The sequence below is a fragment of the Paroedura picta genome, chromosome 8 (genome assembly GCF_049243985.1).
Source record: "Paroedura picta isolate Pp20150507F chromosome 8, Ppicta_v3.0, whole genome shotgun sequence".
NCBI classification, from domain to species: Eukaryota; Metazoa; Chordata; class Lepidosauria; order Squamata; family Gekkonidae; genus Paroedura; species Paroedura picta.
Genome location: NC_135376.1, coordinates 33,972,806 through 33,990,231, shown reverse-complemented (window position 1 = coordinate 33,990,231; position 17,426 = coordinate 33,972,806). Strand labels below are relative to the sequence as shown.

General features: G+C 41.9%; 1 protein-coding gene across 1 annotated transcript; it reads right to left on the bottom strand.

Moving 5' to 3' along the window:
• Nucleotides 1-1,176: 1,176 nt before the first annotated feature.
• On the bottom strand, nt 1,177-16,908 carry RBP2 (retinol binding protein 2). Its single transcript, XM_077348950.1, has 4 exons — nt 16,758-16,908; nt 11,818-11,996; nt 4,814-4,915; nt 1,177-1,609 (listed from the first exon to the last, which is right to left on the bottom strand). The coding sequence occupies exons 1-4, from the start codon at nt 16,828-16,830 to the stop codon at nt 1,556-1,558; spliced, it is 408 nt and encodes a 135-aa protein (XP_077205065.1). The 5' UTR covers nt 16,831-16,908; the 3' UTR covers nt 1,177-1,555.
• Nucleotides 16,909-17,426: the final 518 nt, after the last annotated feature.

The following is a 17,426-nucleotide window of genomic DNA, read 5'->3' as shown; positions in this document are numbered from 1 at the left end:
TCTCATTATAAAGTTTAAAAAAAACTTTAAAAGAAAATGTCAAGATTGGAGGGATAAGGGAAAGCAAGCATGCAGAGACAAGGGGCATTTCCGCACATCGTTAAAATAGCGTTACGCCAGCTGAATTACATAGCGCTAAATATTATTACACCTCCCAGCTAATCGACACATCTCGCTCCAGTCTGCTGCCTTTTTGCACTTCTTACCCTCCACAAGTGTTGCTGGAAATGGCGGAAGAGAGTAACACAGTTTATATGTGACTCTTCCGCTTGTCAATCAAGCCGGGCAGCCAATCCTCTTTCTCCATGTTTTAAAGGTCCTGTGATGCCTGCTAATTTGAAAAAAAAATACTTCTCTGTTTAAACATAGATGCATAGTGCTACCCTCTATAAAATCACGAGTTTAGATACTTTACATAATATAGCGTCTTCACAAGGTAAGTGTGATGCTAAATTTATGGTATGTGGAAAGGTATAATAAGCATCTTGCATCAATATCCTTTTCCCCCATTGCTTCCATATAAAATAAGTCAAAATATGAGCCATGTGAAATCAGTCAAAAGCTTCTGGATCAAGATTTGGTATGAGCCAACAGAAGATATGCTCTTTCAGGCTACCTTCAAGTTCAGTAGCACCGTCAAGACCAACAGAATTTTTGGAGTACAAACTTTCAAGAGTCAAAGCTCTCTTCATCAGATATAGGCTTATACCCCTCAACAAATCTTGTGGGGCTTGGCAGTGCTCCTGGAATGTAGGTATTCTCCTGCAGACTCATATGGCTACGTTCCTAATTTCAGGCTGCAGTCTTCAGTAGGTTTTCAAATACCTTGCCATCAAACTCATGTTTCAATGGGCTTGTAGAAAATATATTGAGTGAATACCTTTAAAATATTAAGCATATTGAAGACCACAATCACACATCTATGAAGACTTGGTGCACATATTTGAAAAGCGTGACTTAACCATCCCAATACTTAAACTAAAAACATGTGACTTTTGTTGAGTTCCCCAGATGGCACAAAGCTTAAGTTTCTGAGCCAAGATTTAAATTATCAACCTAGCTGTTACTGGTTTGCTGTCCTGTTACAACCCTGTCAAGCTATTCTGTTTCCTAAAATGAAGGGCTCAGTAACCCAGACCTAAATTAGGTAGAAAGAATACAAAGACTCCATCATCATTCAAATGTATTATGGCATTAGAACACCATGGAGTGATATGCCATTTTCAAGATGATTGTGTTTATTTCTTGAATTGTTGCTCCAGGACTTTCCTTCTGTAGTGCTTAAAACATTTACCAGGGTTTGAAAAAGAATGGGACTGATTATGAAGATTAACAAGTTTAACTTCATTGAAGTCTTATCTGGAAACAGCAGAGCTTTTTTCAAGAAAGCTCAAGTTTGAGAGTTCATCTGATTTTTTTTTTTGAAAACTTTTCTCTTCATTTATGAAACAAATCACAACAGCAGATCTCCCGTAGTATCAGGTGTTTTTAAAAAAATATTCAACACAACAAAACATAATTAGACAGTGTGCAGCTTGACAGGGTTGTGATCAATTTATTTCTTCTTCTTAAATACTTGATGACACACCTGGTCTTCGCACGTCAGCTCCTATAACAATAAAGCAATTGATAAGCTCATGCTGTCCCCATTTGTGTTTCTTACAGTCAGCATCACAGAAACTCCAAAACTCACAGATAAACAGCTGAGCCAAAACATTAACAATGGTCCTGGACTATTAAAAGGAAACGAGCAGTGTATTTTACGTAGCCAATCAGCCAGAAAGCACTACAGGTTGCAGTAATTAGATTTTGACACTCGAATTGAGTTTTAAAACGGATAAAAATGAAAAATGCATGAAAATTGGTCTGTAATGGCAGGACATTGCATAGTCTATTATTAACCAAGATACTGTAATTTATTAAACTCACTGAAGCAATGAGGAAATTGCAAAAGGCGAGAAGGAAAAGCTTTAAAGATAACAGAAGGTAACTGTAACACTTTGTCAATAGGCTTCTCTGCCAGGATCTACACAATGTGGATCTTAACTTAGAATGCTCTACCAACCATTACAAATCTGGCCAATGAGGTTATTGGCAAATTTTGAATTTGTTTTGCAATAAAAGAAAGTAAGCTTCCCTTGGAGCAGGGTAAGTTGCCTTTTTTCTGGGTGAAATCAACTGAGTTATATTTGTATTTATCTTATTGACTACTAAAAGTTGAAAGTGCAATATTATGATTAAGAAAACCTTTAAGACTAGCGTATGGATGGGTATTTTTCAACTTAATTGTTGTGAGAGTTTGAAATTAATTCCTGCCCTCTTCGTCCCTTTGTGGCTGCAAACAGTCAATTCTGTTTTGAACTGCATGGTATTGTCTCACTTTGCAGTAATGAAAACGGGACACTGCAAAGCACTAGTGGCACGTTCTAAGAAGTGCATTCTGTACATATCAGTATATAGGATTTTGGACTCTAGGCACTATTATCCAATCATTAGTTTTCATAACTGTGTCAGGTAGCTCACTGACTGATATTTCTTGATCTGTAAAATGGGCACAAAAGAGATAATGAACATTATCTAAAGCAGGGGTAGTCAAACTGCTGCCCTCCAGATGTCCATGGACTACAATTCCCATGAGTCCCATTTGCTGGCAGGGGCTCATGGGAATTGTAGTTCAGGGACATCTGGAGAGCCACAGTTTGACTACTCCTGATGTAGAGAATCACACAACAAACTCTGTATATCTAGATGGGAGACTGACTTTTTAAAAAAGGAAAGACTTCTGAGGTTTGGAGAGTACTAGACCTATCACTAACATTTAAAAAAAAAGGGAGGGCGGGAAGGTACACATAACTTAATTCTGTATTTAGTGCAGTGTCCTCCTTCCAAAGTGACCACTTCCTGCAGATGAAGTGCTTTCTGATGGCTGGAAATAAGTTGAATCACAGGAGGTCTCCAGCTACCACCTGGAGGTTGTTAATCTTACAGAAGGAAAAGCCAATGGGCAATTGCAATGCTGCCTTGGAGAACTCCCAGCAGGCCAATACCAGCTGGTCTAGTAAATCATCCCTTCCTTCCCTTTTTCTTCTCTTTAAAAGTCATTAAAGGAACAGCATAATTTTGGGGGTACTGAAATTGAAAAACTGCTTGAAATAAAAATTACTAAAGCAGGACTCCCCCCCCCCACACACACACACACACGCGCGCATACCAAATCTTGGATACCAAAAGGCATGCAGTGACAATGGAGAATTCCCAAATCCAAAATTAAACTGAAAATATTTAGTGTAGAGCCCTAGTTTGGAGGGCTGTTGTGATTCTGGGTGAACTCCATGCCTCATTGAGAGGTTGGCAATTCCAGTTAGAAGACACAATGGTTTTGATGCAACAGTTCATCAGTGCAAGACACTGATGTTTGCAAATATTTGTTGTATCAGCTCCATCTTGCAATCCCATTTGGGCTGAAAATATTGATTCCTGGGGTTGTGACTCCCATAAGTCTCACAAGTATGTGTGGGGTGCTGTTTGGAATTCATAAACCTGGTGGGCACCACTGTTGTGGTCATAATTCCCACAGAATTTTGGACTGAAAATACTGCAAAGAAGATTAGTAGGAAAGAAGTATTAGTAGGAAAGAAGATGAATTGTGATGTGTAACTTATGCTTACACATAGGTTTGAGTAAAATAGTTTTAATTTTTATTTTGTATTTAGTTCTTACTGTTTAATTTTTTTGGTGGGGGAGGGGGAACCAACAACCCAGCACCACATCTCATTAGACAACACAATATCTAGTAGTAGTGGCCTGATCCTCAAGCAGATAACAAAATTAGGACAATGGGAACAGCAGCTGCTACCATTTATAGTCCTGCATTAAGTGGACTGAAGATGGCCAGAACAGGAGAACGTGGAAGTGGACACAGCACTTTCAAGTGACTGCATGGGACAGGGAGCAATAGAGATAAGGGTGTGGGGAGACAATGGACATCAAGAGTACAGGGGCAGAAAGTGAGAAAATCAGATTTCTCATTTCCTATAGGTCCTTTTCTTATCTTCTTGTAGTTTTGATTTCTAACAGGCAGTTGTTTTCTGGATTGCTGAATTGAGGCTAGCCATTGTCTTTTGCTACTAATAAATCAAAAGTTTTCTAAAAGATTTCAAAGACCAGTAAATTGAAAAAGAACTGACAAGACGGCTTGAAATATATTTAACAATTGAATAAAAGAGCAAGTATAATTTGTGTTACACTGGAAATACTAGAGATCCCTTCCTCGGGAACCTTCTGCTGAGAAGATTATTTTTTTGCAGGACTATCTTTTTGGGACTCTCCATGTTCTTGTATTTGTTTGTTTGTTTGTTTGTTTGTTTGCTTGTTTATTTATTTATTTATTTATTTATTTATTTATTTATTTATTTATTTATTTATTTATTTGCTGTTTCATCCTACTCTCCTTGCAGGGCAGCATACATGGAGCTGATTCGTTTCATCCAGACTGTGGCTTTGTGAGATAGATTGACCTGAGACGAAGTCAAACAAACCAAACTAGGGAACAGTGATCTGAATTTAGGATTTGTCTGGACAGGGATTTGAACTTGTGCTGCCCAAATCCAAACTATCTACAGAAGTATATTGGCTGACGTGTGGCAGATTCAAATCTGTTATCAGTATGGACAGCAAGGAGAACTGCAGAGCAGAAGCAGTTTCAAAATAAGCAGCAGGCACGTAAAGCCTCTGAAACATCCTTCAAAACGTTATAGAACTTGGCTGCTGAACGGGCTTTGTAATATCCCGCATCAGTGATTCCAGCGCTTACCAGATGCAGTTTGTCTCCTTCAATCCAATGTTTCCAGCCTCTGTTTTTCTTTTCACCTTTCTGGATACAGACTAGTTTATCGCCATCCCAGCTGACTAGCGTCTGCAAGGATCAAACAATAACATTCAGGAAGATACAAGAAGATGTGAATGTCTCCGAACAAACTGCCACCAAGGTGACCCAGCCACAGTGTACTGCCAGGAGGGAAGACAACAGCGGACAATGCTCCCTTCCCCCTCCCTCACCCAGCCCTTCACGTTCAAGTTGTAAACTAGCCGCGTCAGTTCAAGTGGTTTATGTTTCCAATTCGCAGCTCTTTCCCCTGACACAGTGATGCGTAATGCACACACAAAAGAAGAGGACTATATAGAGTGAATTTATCATGGAATTTGGCAACAAAAACAGGAGATCTGAAATCTGCATTATTCTGTTCACTTTAAAGCACAGCAGCAGGGAAGCCATACATCCTTGTAACTCTTTCTACATTAGACACACACACACACAAATTCTGTTTCAAAAAGGTAGATGTTATTAAGACTACAGTCCTAGGAATATTTTCCAGGGTGTAAGCTCCATTGAAGTGAACTTCTGATTGTAAACAGCTGGGATTTAAGGATTGTGTGCCCACACACACTACAGCATATTTCCTAAAACTTGGACAGCCTTTGGGAATATCCTCTGTATGCTACACTGGAAGATCCATGATTTTTACTTGATGACGGTGTGTGTGCAAAATACATGTTGAATTTTTAATGTAACCAGAACTTCCACTGGATTCAAACAAGATCTCTTTCAGAATGTAGCTGTGTTGTTAGAACAGCTAGATTAAAGTCCAGTAGCAATTTAGAGACTATCAAGATATTTGGTTCTTGAACTTTTTAGGATCTTGAACTTTCAACAATCAAAGCTCATTTCTCTGAATTCTTTCCTATATGGTGAAGGAAGCTTTACTCTCAAAAGCTTACACCCCCCAAAATCTTATTAATCTCTAAGGATATCAATGGACAAAAATCAGTCAGGATCTGAAGTGTGTCTTTCTCCTTCATGAATGTCATTACCTCCCTCAAGATCTGTGTGAGTGGGGGGGGGGGGAGAAATACAGACACCCATGTCATGCTTGCAATTTCTTTCCACAGGAGCAAATATCATCTTGGGAGGGGTGGATGTAGACTGGGAAGAGGAATGGGTTAGACACCACCACCTGCTTCTTGAATCAAATAGCAGGCTCTTGTCCACTCTTGTTCTTTGGTTGCAATATGGGGTCTGTGATTTCTCTTCATAATATGTAGCTTGTGCTTCAGCAATGAGTATGTGCCATCAGGAAAAAATGGCAAGGACTGCAAGCCTGGAAATGCAGATGTGTAGCTTTGAAGATGTCAATGAATCCTAACCAGTAGGGAGTCTCCTACCACCCTCCATGCAAAAGGTATAATTCTCTTGCATTCCTTTCCACTGCTGTAGCTCTTTCTGACCCTGGAGGGATAAGTCTATATTTAGTGAATGGACTTGCATGGAGGAAAACCATAGGACTGATGGCTGGAATAAGGATGGAAAATCCCCTCCCTCTTCAACAGCTCAACTGGGTGTGGGAGAGGCTATTTCATCCCCTTATCCCTCCAACCTGCTGAACTCACTGCTATTTATCTGCATGAGTCCTATGATCCCTCCCTCCCTCCCTCCCTCCCTTGTGCAGTCTACACTATAGCCCTTGTTTATATCTGGAAACAGCCTACATCTCTGGATTGAAAGCCAGAAAGGTGCACAATGGCTTCCTTGGAATAATTAATTCCTGCTTCTTTTGCAAAAGCAGCATGTCGTGGTGAGGCATATTGGGCAGAAATCATCTTGATAAGAGATCAGATAGGATTATAAGAGAAATGAGCTGCTTTTTCTTCTTTCAGGCAGATAACAGTAGAGAGATAGGAGGAGAAAATTGAGGTTGCAGAAAGTTCACTGAGAAGGCACTTTTGTTTCTTGATTGGCCAGTAAAGGATGGCTTTGACAGAAGTGTAAGGAACATTCTGTGATGTCAGGGCATAGAAAGGTCACAAATGACAAGAAAGATGTTGGATATGAGTAGCAAATTTCTTTCTGCACTCTTTGGAGGGAAAAAAGGTAATTAAAGAGCAATGTTTGCCATTTGATTATAGAGATGTGATACAGGCACAGTTTACATTAGACCATTTTTAACTCAGGTTGGAATAAGGAATAAAAATTGCCCATAGGCAACCAACTTATTGTTGTTATGTGTGAAGTCGTGTTGACCCATCGTGACCCCACGGACAATGATCCTTCAGGCCTTCCTGTCCTTGACCATTCCCCGGAGTCCATTTGCAAGCTACACATTGCAAAATGAGATCTTAGTCCCAGATTGAGGAGCCTTCTCTAATCTGCTTTCATTTTCCTCCCTAGGTGGAAATGAGGGTAAAGGCTATGGCTCAGTAGAGGACGATACACTTGGCATGCAGGAGGTCCTAGATTCAGACCTTGGCATCTCCAGTTAAGTGGGTTGCAGCTGATGGCAATGCCCAAAAGTCAGAATTAGGGAAATCAGACAGGATGTGACATGTAATGGGAACATGAAAGATAGGAAAGAAGCAGAACTGGACATGATTTATACTTGGCCACAGGAGAGGTGGCTGACACCAATATCACAACTCTGCAAGGACACAGAGCATTTAGGTGAGGCTGTTAGGGGAAGGAATAACTACATACCTTCAAGAAACAAGAATTAAAATGTAAGCGATTTCAATCAACACTACTATTTGTGATTACAGCTGCAGAGCATGAGTTCTAATCTTGGGAGCCATCACTCGGGGGGGGGGGGGGGATATCATTCCAGACCCAGAACACTTTTGCTCCTCTTAGGGGCTGTTATTCCAGTTGGGGGTGCTGTTGTTCCAGTCCCAGAATACTGCTACTCATAGGGGTTCTGCTACTCATAGGGGTTGCCTATCCACTCTAGAACCTTTCATTCCCGTCCCAAAACAGTTCTGCTACTCGCAGTAGCTGTCATTCCAGCCCAAGTTCTATTTCTGGGGACCATCTTTCTACTCTGGGAGCTTTTATTCCAGTCTCATAGTATGTTATCTGGGCCCAGATACATTAATCAAGACATTATTTTGTGCAGTGTATTTCAGTGAAGTCCATGCCAGTCAATGGGATTCCTGGCTTGCATGATCTCTCATGGGCCTTCAGGCCTCTCCCATTATTTCCAGCGGGCAATCCTGTCCTTTTTAGTTCCTCCCTTTGTTGGGCACTAATACCTTGCACTGGTTCTCCTGGGTTTACAAAAATACCCCCCACATATACACACACACACACACACACACCACCTTCAGTCTCCACCACAGAGATTCCCTGGCTTGACTTTAGTCCTGTTGGGGTTAACACAGATACAGTGGTACAGGTTCTTTCAAAAATGCTTCCCACCTTCAGGTTCCACAGGGAGATTCTCTTGTTTGACCTTAGTCCATTGGAAACAATGGAGGATGGGTGAACCCTCTTTAGGGTGCTGTAACTTGGGCCCTGTAAATCCAATCCCCACCAAACTTGGAAAGCAAGTAGAGGAGAGACATCTGGAGATCCACTGCAGGTTTGGTGTCTCCAACAGACCAAAGGCTGTTCTATCATGCTACCAACCTCACAAACAGGTTACTTTGGCCCCTAAATGTTTGTGATGGGTCATAGTTTGTTAACTGGGCACAAAAACCAAACTGCACTTTCCCAGTTTGTGTCTATCCTTAGTCAAAATAAGCAAGATTGAGCTAGGTGGACCAACGGTCTGACTTGGAAAACGGCAACTTCACATCTGTGATAAAATTAAAAAAACAACTCTGTATTTGACAAGTATCTTCTCTGGGTCTCGCTGATGCCCTTGACAGAAATAGTAATAGCCCCCATATGTAGCTGTTTCACAGTGTCACCAACAGAAGGCAAAGGCAAAACCACGAAAAAATGCTTTTGCATAACAGGTTGCACTTACAATATGCATTACAGTTCTTTTTAACACCCCTTTTACAGCTAATTGAAGAGGTGTAGATGTATAATACAGAACATCAGCAGTTCAAGGCTGCCAAAATATGAACTAGTCAAAACACACAAAAATGCCAGATGGTCATTTATTAGAGAAACAAACTGTGAGGCAGGAGAACTGTGTGAGAGTAGAGAGGCTAGAGTAGAGTGGACCTGGGCCTTAAACTTCTAAGAAGTGCATTATAATATAACATTTAAAATGTCTGTACCTTAAAGGTAGGAACTTTTGGTCTGCAAGAGCTTTTGTAGCTTGTAGGTGGTCTCTTTCCTGACTATTATCTACTGCTGGCTGGCTCCAAATTTGGGAGGGGAGCCTTTCCATATGAATATGTGCCTGTGGGCCTCTGCCTGTTGTTATAGCACTGCATAACTTTTACTTCTGATGCTCTAGGAGCAGAGGGAAGAAAAAGCAACAGCTGTGTGGTGCCACTGTAGTTGGTGTTGATGCTGTCTGTGTTTTGCCCTGAGGAAATTGAGAGAATGAGCAACTGCTTCTGATGGGTGGAGATGTCAGGAGTAAGTGGTGGATGCAGCTTGGTCATTGGTGTACCCACCCAGGGCCTCAGCAGCTCTAAAGCAGAGCAAACCCTGATTCCAGCTATGATCCATTGCTAACTTGATTAATCACCATCTTCAAAGATTGGTCACCAAAGGGGCATTATCTTCTTACGTGCTCAGTTACATAATTCAAAGTTTCATTTTCCTGATCTCTTAACTCTTCTTATATATAATCTTGAAGCATTGTTATGCTTTATTGAAGTTCTTTTTCCTCTTTTATAATTGCTTTTATTTTCATCCATATTTCTCAGTTACAATACCACAAAATAATAATCTTTTAATAGAGGCTATTAAATCTTCCCTTGTCTGTGTGGATAAGGCTGGGGAAGGCTAACTCTAGGCACTTTCATAATGTATCCTTCTGGGTTTTATCCCTTACAGAGGTCACCTCATCCTTGAAAAATGGGCTCAGCAGCTGCAATTTACTGGAAATTGACTGGACCAAGTATAACCGTCAAGTGGTGATTATTCAAGGACTGTGCAAGAACAGAGATCACCCTGAAACTGTTCTGGGTAGAAATGATATGTAACAAATGCAGTTTTCCAAGGTCATAGCAGTGAAAATAAGTTGCAGAAGTTGTTGCTCATTAAGAGAGTATGGCATTGAAAATTAGACTCCAAGCTGAACACCAGATATGTTTGAGAAGGTGAGCTTCAGGGATGGTGGCCCACAGGAATCATCCTGGAGGTTTGAGATTAAATTGGCAATGCACACAATTTTAGAGCATTTCATGTGATTGCTTTTTGATATGGCATAATAAACAAGAAAAATCATAGATGGTATAAAACAGAAGGGGCTATTTCTCCTAACCTTCCTAAGTGGCAGTGAACTGTCAGACTTATTTAAGGAGAGGAGCAGAAGGCTTATATCAAGTTGCATCCATCCAGCTAATATAAATAAGAAATAAAGTATCCAAAGATATGAAAGAAGCGAAATCTGAAACTAGAATCTCCCCTGGAAACTACAGAAAATTGACCTCAGAAGGATTACTTTACATAGTAACAATATTTCTCAGAATGGAAGGCATTTTTGAGTAGGAATTTGTGGGAGACTTGTATGTAGTTGTAAATACCATATATGTATTTCATTTGTCTTTCTCTGTGCAACCTATGCTTGGAAACTGCATTACACCGAATCATAATAAAAGTCAGTATTGTCCCTTGAGACTGACAGTGGCTGTCCAGGAACTCCGGCTTTTACATCACCTGCCACTTGAACTTTTAACTAGGGATGTTGGTGAGTGAACCAGGGGCCTTTTGCATGCCAAGCAGATGCTCTACCACTGAGTCATGGCTCCTTCATGTGATGATGTAAGATCCAACAGTATGCTGTACATGTGAATTTCCATGACTGATTATACATGGCAGCGAATGTGACAGGCCGCTGCTGATCTGCTGTAGTGGAGCAGGATGCTCCACTGTTTGTTCTGTCCCCACAGGGGATGCATTTCAGTGGCAGAGTTGGTCCGCTGCTTTCCGTGTCCCCTTAGGGGACATGTTTTAGTGATGGAGCAGCTCTGTCACCGAAATGCATTCCCTCAGAAAACGCAGCCACAGTGGAAAGGCTCTGCCACATGGAGGGTGGAAGAAGGATTTTGTTTTGCGGGAAGATAGGATTGTGTGAGAATTCAATCCCATCTTCCTACAAACTAGCAAAGAAAAATCCATTTGACCCCCGGTGCTGTGAAGTGCCGAGGAGCCAAGTGGGGCATTTTCAGTCCTCTCCTAGCCACCGTAGGCCGTCTCTTCCTTTGTGCATGGGCCTGGCCTGGCCTGGCTGCTGATGGCAGCTGCAGCAAAAAAGGGAATGCTGGAAAATCAACGTTCCCATGCCATGGGCCATCAGAGGCCCTAAAGCAGGCCAGGGCCAGGAGATAAACTGGGGTTAGCCCAGCTGTCATGCAGGTGCTAGCCTGGCTCTTCCTGCCTGTGCATAATGGGTCCAGAATATTTTTATAATGAAACTTATTTTTGCATATTGATTTGAAACTTGTGAAGTCTTGCCATCTGAAGTAAGGGGACTGATCACCCAGGGAATGGACAGAATTTATAGCTAGCACCCACGTATTGTCCTAATGGCAATCAAACAACAATTACTTCCACCTATGCATGTCAGATGACTTATTGACTATGCAGAAGTCAGAGTATGCTCCTGCTGTAGAAGGCAGAACACTAGTTCACCACAAGCAGGGGACTTGCTACCACAAGCCAGAGAAATAGTCATTGTTTACATATGAAATACAAATGCTTGCAATAGCAGAACATCCTGTTCCTGAAATGCAAATTACAACGTCTTTCTATATAAACATTTATTTAACATTTATAACTTGTTTTCAGATTTTTTAGAGGGGGAATTCCTGGGGGTTGGTGTCGACTGCTGTGTAAATGGAAAACAAATCATAGGTTTCTACCTTCACCACTCGGTTGTCAAGCCCCTTGGTGTTCTCTTCAAATTCTTCGCCGATGGTGTAATTCACTTCATAGTTCCTGAAAGTACTCAGTGTTTTTGTTCTGAAATTGTCTCCTTCTTGGATAATTTCTTTTGTTTGTTTCAGGTGGTTGGCAATCTTACGTGTAGCAAAGTCAATGTCTGTAAACACCCCGAGAAACATTCCTGTTAATAACTTTCCCTTAAATTTCCCAACAGTAAAATTACAGTTCAAAGTGATATGTGAACCCAGAGGGGCTGCTCCATCGTTTGGGTTAAACAACAATTCCCATTGCTACACTGTGTTTGACACCTTGTTTGTTTTAGAAGTAGTTTGCTGAACAAGTGGAAGGATGGCTGATCTGAATTTCAGAGTACAGTTTCAGCCAAAGGCTGTTATCTTAGTATGAGAAGATATCCAGTTCTCCTTTATCCCAGCCTACATGTTTTTACAATATCAAAAACATGACTAAGGCAAGATGGTACTGCAGCTGCAGTGATTAAACCTGGACTCCACAGATTATGCATTTGCTCTAGCCCCAACTCCAAAAAGGTTGTTGTTCAGAGAAAGATACTACCTGTACTTTAGGCCAGTGGTCCCCAACCTTTCTGAGGTTGGGGACCAGCAGGGCATTGGGGCACGGCCTGCGGCCCGCGCGGGCCACGCCCACGCATCGGGCCGCACTCGCGGGCCACACCCGCGTGCCACGCCCACGCATCGGGTCGTGCCCTCGCCCGCGGGCCGTGCCCGCGCATCGGGCCGCGCCCACACGGGCGCGGCCGGCCCTGATTCCCTCTCCCCGCCCTCCCGCAGTAAGAAGCTTCCCGGGCCGCAAGCTTGCGGCCCGGGAAGTTTCTTACTGCAGGGGGGGCGGGGAGAGGGAGCTGCGGCCCGGCGCCATGGCCTTCGCGGCCTGGCACCGGGCCGCGGCCCGCAGGTTGGGGACCACTGCTTTAGGCCATACAAAAGATGCCATTTGACAGAGCTGTCCTGCACTTGGAAGGCATGTGACCATGGAAAGCTAATCCTCTCAGCTCCCTGTATTATTAGCTCCTTGCATTATTACTTTAAGGCCTCCTTATACTCTCTCATTTTGGGCAATGTTACTGAGGGAAAGTATGTTGTCCATGAACCCCCTATGTCAGCCTTTCTCAACTTTTTTACCATGGAGAAACCCCCGAAACATTCTTCAAGCTCTGAGAAACTACAGAAAACTGATTATGCACGGCAGTGGATGCACCGGGCTGCTGCCAGGTCCTTGTGGTTGGGGTGGCATGCCCCGCCACTTCCTGAGTATGCACAGGGGATGGAATCCCCCAGTGCATGTGGACTGCCCTGACGTAGTGTGCGTAACATGTACAACACTGGGGCTGCAAGAGCCCAGCATGCTGCATGGCGGTGGCAGTGGGGGAGAGAGCAGGGGGGATGCGTAATAGCAGGCAAGCGGCATGTTTCTCTCCCGCCATCGTGGCGGTGGGAGAATGTCCTGTCTAGCTCTGCAGCTCTGCAAAGCTGACAGGGGCATTTGATGTCCCTGAAGGAACATCATAGGTCAGGGGAGAAGCTGGACCCAAAGGCCCGACTCTTCTGTTACACACAGGGCTGGCCCAGTAGGGCCATGGATGGTGACCACGGCAACACAGAGAACACGGAAATATCTACATTCACTTTCCACGGGCCATCCGGGGTGCTGAGTCAGGCCAGGGCTGGAGGCAGCTGGGATGGTGTCGTCATTATGCACGATTGGGAATTAGCCCCGCTGCCCTGCTACAGCTAGCGTGGCCTTTCTGCCCTGTTCATAATCGGTCAAAGTGACAAAATCGAGCAGAATATGGTTGGGAATCATAGCTGTTTACATGCACTCTGTGGGGCTCCTCGCCTTCCCATAATTTGCCATTGAAGGGGTAAACCATATATGGTCATATCACCCAATACATGTCAAACAAATTAAAAAGATATATAAAAAATCAATAACCTTTCATCCATTTGGGAAACCCTTCCAGGGCCATCAAGAAACCCCAAGAAAGCCCTACATCTACTTCATTTCTGAACACAAGAAGAGTCCTTCTATAGCAAAAGAATAGTACATCTAGCCCAGCATCCTGTTCCCCACTAGAGCCCAACCAGAGCTTCCATAAGGCCCACAATTTGGAAGGTAGCTTTCCCTTACTGTTTCCCTCACAGTAACTGGCAGTCAGAGGTATACTGCCTTTCCTTTTGGCCATCACTACATCCTGTGACTGTGAAACCTCTCCTAAATTATGAGTTTTGTGAAAAAGTACTACATTTCCTGATTTTCCCAGCACAATCATGTCCTTCCTTTGCTTTCGTGTTGCTGACTATGAACATGGCTTGGCTCTTTGCCTGTGCTACAAAATTCAACTCCTGTTTGTCTCCTGTGCTGTTTTTCCTAGCAGCTAGAATGTGCTCTTACAGACATGGTAGATACCAAATGCCTGACACAATATGGACCAGACCTCAGGCCCCTTTGCACCTATCACTAGTGACGTGGGAGTTTCTGAAATCTGAAACCATTGTGGTATATCCTCGATTATCACATTGGTGAGCGGGAGGGAGGGCTGTGATTGAGTGGGAAAGATCTATATACCTGTACAAGTCTAGAATTCAGACATGATATCATCAGATCACATGTGTGAATGAGTCTTGTTGGAGGACAGATGTCACTGTATTGTAAAATAATAAAATGGAAGTGTTTCCAAGCCATTTCAGTGGCCTCATTAGTTTCACATCTAGGCCTCAGACAAAATAAGTATCTACTATCAGAGAGAAAGTAGGCAGAAAAGTATGGCTTCTGGCTGTAATATAGCATTCCTTTCTCAAGTTACAGACATTTTAAGATGTCATAAATCTGATAGTATGTTCATGAGAATCATGTCTAATATCTGTTACTGCTGATGAATTTGTCTAGACAAAATCGAATACATTCTAATGAAATCTAAGGAAGGAAACCAGACCAAGATGATCTCCTTCAGTAATTTTGCACATCATAAATCTCATTTTTTAAAATTCTGTTCATGATGCAGATACATAAATATCACCAACCGCACTAAAAGATGACATCCAAAGGAGCGCATGTCTTATTCAAGAGTCTGTGAGAAAAACACAGCACATGCCTGCCATATGATGAAGTGCAATGCACATTTCTGTCCAGGTGGCAAAGAATCCTCTTAGATGCTGATGAAATACCAAACATATTTCTTCAGTAGACTAAATACAGTTGGGTTTGTTAGGCATTTTTTAAACCCTTTTTCCAAGCAAACCTACTGTAATTATTATTTGAATCAACCATATCGAAATGGGACTCATTTTCTTTCAATAAATGCCTTACAGCTTGGTGTAGGGGTTAAAGAGACAGGGATCAGGTCCCACTGTGCCATGACTTTGGTCCATCATTCTCTTTCAGATTAATCTACCTTACAAAACTGTTGTAAGGGTAAAATGGAGGAGGGTAGGTTAATGTATGTCGCCTTCAGTTCCTTGAAGGAAGGCAGGACAAAAATATACCAACTGAATAGGGGAGCAAAGTTTGAGCCCAGTGGCACCTTTAAGACCAACAAAGTTTAATTCTAGGTCAGTGTGGTAAGTAGGTCATTCTAGGTAACTAAGTGTGTATTCACATGAAAGCTTATACCCAGAATTAAACTTTGTTGGTCTTAAAGGTGCAGCCAGACTCAAACTCTGTTCTGTTGCTTCAAACCAACATGGCTACCCATCTGAATCTCATTACATATGGCATTCCTGAGCTGTTATTCCAGATGGCCAATGGCTTCTAATAATAATGTTTTAAATATAATGCAAGGATTTTTTAATTGCCAAAACAACTGTTCAATGCATTAAAAGCTTTCAATAAACAAACTACCAAACTACCAAAGACTGTACATAGTTATTTCTCAACAGAGACAAAAAGTATGTTATATGCAACAATAAAATATTCCTGCACGTATGAACCTCAGATTATATTGACATTTAAAGACATATTTGTTTTTGAAAAACCCTTTCCCAGCATGATGGAGTTCCCTAATTAGGATGTTTAAAAAAAAGAATAATAAAAAGAATTAACATACACGTTATCTGACCACAGATTTCCATCCTCATGTGTAGTCTAGGACTGCTGACTTTAGCTTGCTAAATGAGCAAGTAACAGCTTAGGTGTACTCTTTGATGATGTGCTGCAGGGATATTATGACCAAGCTGCAGGAAGCAGCACAAATGTGTAGAATTCTACAGCCAGTATTCTGTTTGAGGCATTTTGGCCTGAGTTAAATGTTGGGGCTGGGTGGGTGGGTCATTTCTTCAGGTTTTTTTTTCAGTAACATATACTGGAAATGTGGGTGTTCAATCTTACTGTTTTAAAGAGCGTCCTCTAATAACTGGGCTGTCCATTCATTGCTTGTTTGGAGGTTCAAATGCACTTGTGGAACATGCAAGGGCAATGGTGGGAAATGGGCTGTGTAAAGTCCTTTGGACTAGCTTACTGCTATCAGTGTTGAGCCAACTAAAATGGGAATGATGCAGAAAGATCTACAATCCCAAGAGAGCTTGCCAGTGCTTCCAGTTGTATGCCCCAGTGCCAACCAATCTGGGAGCACCAGGAATGGCTCATAGACTTTGATCCACAAGTTCAGTCAATTTTTCTGATCCATTTGTAGTTTCTACCACTACTACTCACCTTTGCCTCATTGCTAAGGAATGCCTACTTACTTGTTCAATAATTTTCAGGTCTTTGCAGATATGATACTGCAAAAATAAACACATTCTTACACATGAAATACAAAAAAACAAAGAGGAAGTCTAGAGCAGCAATCCATTGTTACAGATTGCTGGATTCTACTCTGAAAAACCCTAGTTAACATTGCAGTGCAAGTCTGAAGCAGTTTAAAAGTATAAAAGAATGAGTTTACCTAATGCAATCATGTAACCTTCAAAGTTTTCGTTTTTTTCCATTTCCCATGTTCCATTGTAATCGGCCGGCATTGCAGCTAAGAGTTCAAATCCAAGGACAATTCAGATATGGAGCTTGGAAGGAAAATCTGCAAAAAGAGTGTGCTGTAATTCCATCCTTTTTATATTTCTTTGAGTAGAGTTTATTGCTCCCAAGATAATAAAGTCTAAGGATCAGTGATATGACCTGAACAGGACTTTATGCGCATTATCAAGGTTCACGAGGAAAACACATAGACAGCAAATATATTTCTGAGTCTGAGAGTCAGATAGAAAGTGATGACCTTTGTAAAATGTAAAGTTTTATGAGTATACCTCTGAAACATGCACCACATAATGGTAAATTAAATTGGAAGCTTAGCTAAACTTCTATTTGAATCCCATGAAAGTTCTGAGCACATGAAGAATGAAACATTTATTTCTAGTTCAAATGTATGTTACATGTGGTCCCCCAAACAGACATCAGAGATTCAGTGACAATGTGTCCTACATATCTAGATGCTAATAGTGAAGAAGAAGCAGCCAAAGCATCCCCTGCCTCTCACAGGCATCAGTTCACATTATCAGAGCAAATATTTTGTGCGGGGTATTCTGAGCAGCACTCCTGATACTGCAGCTGGTGCATGGGA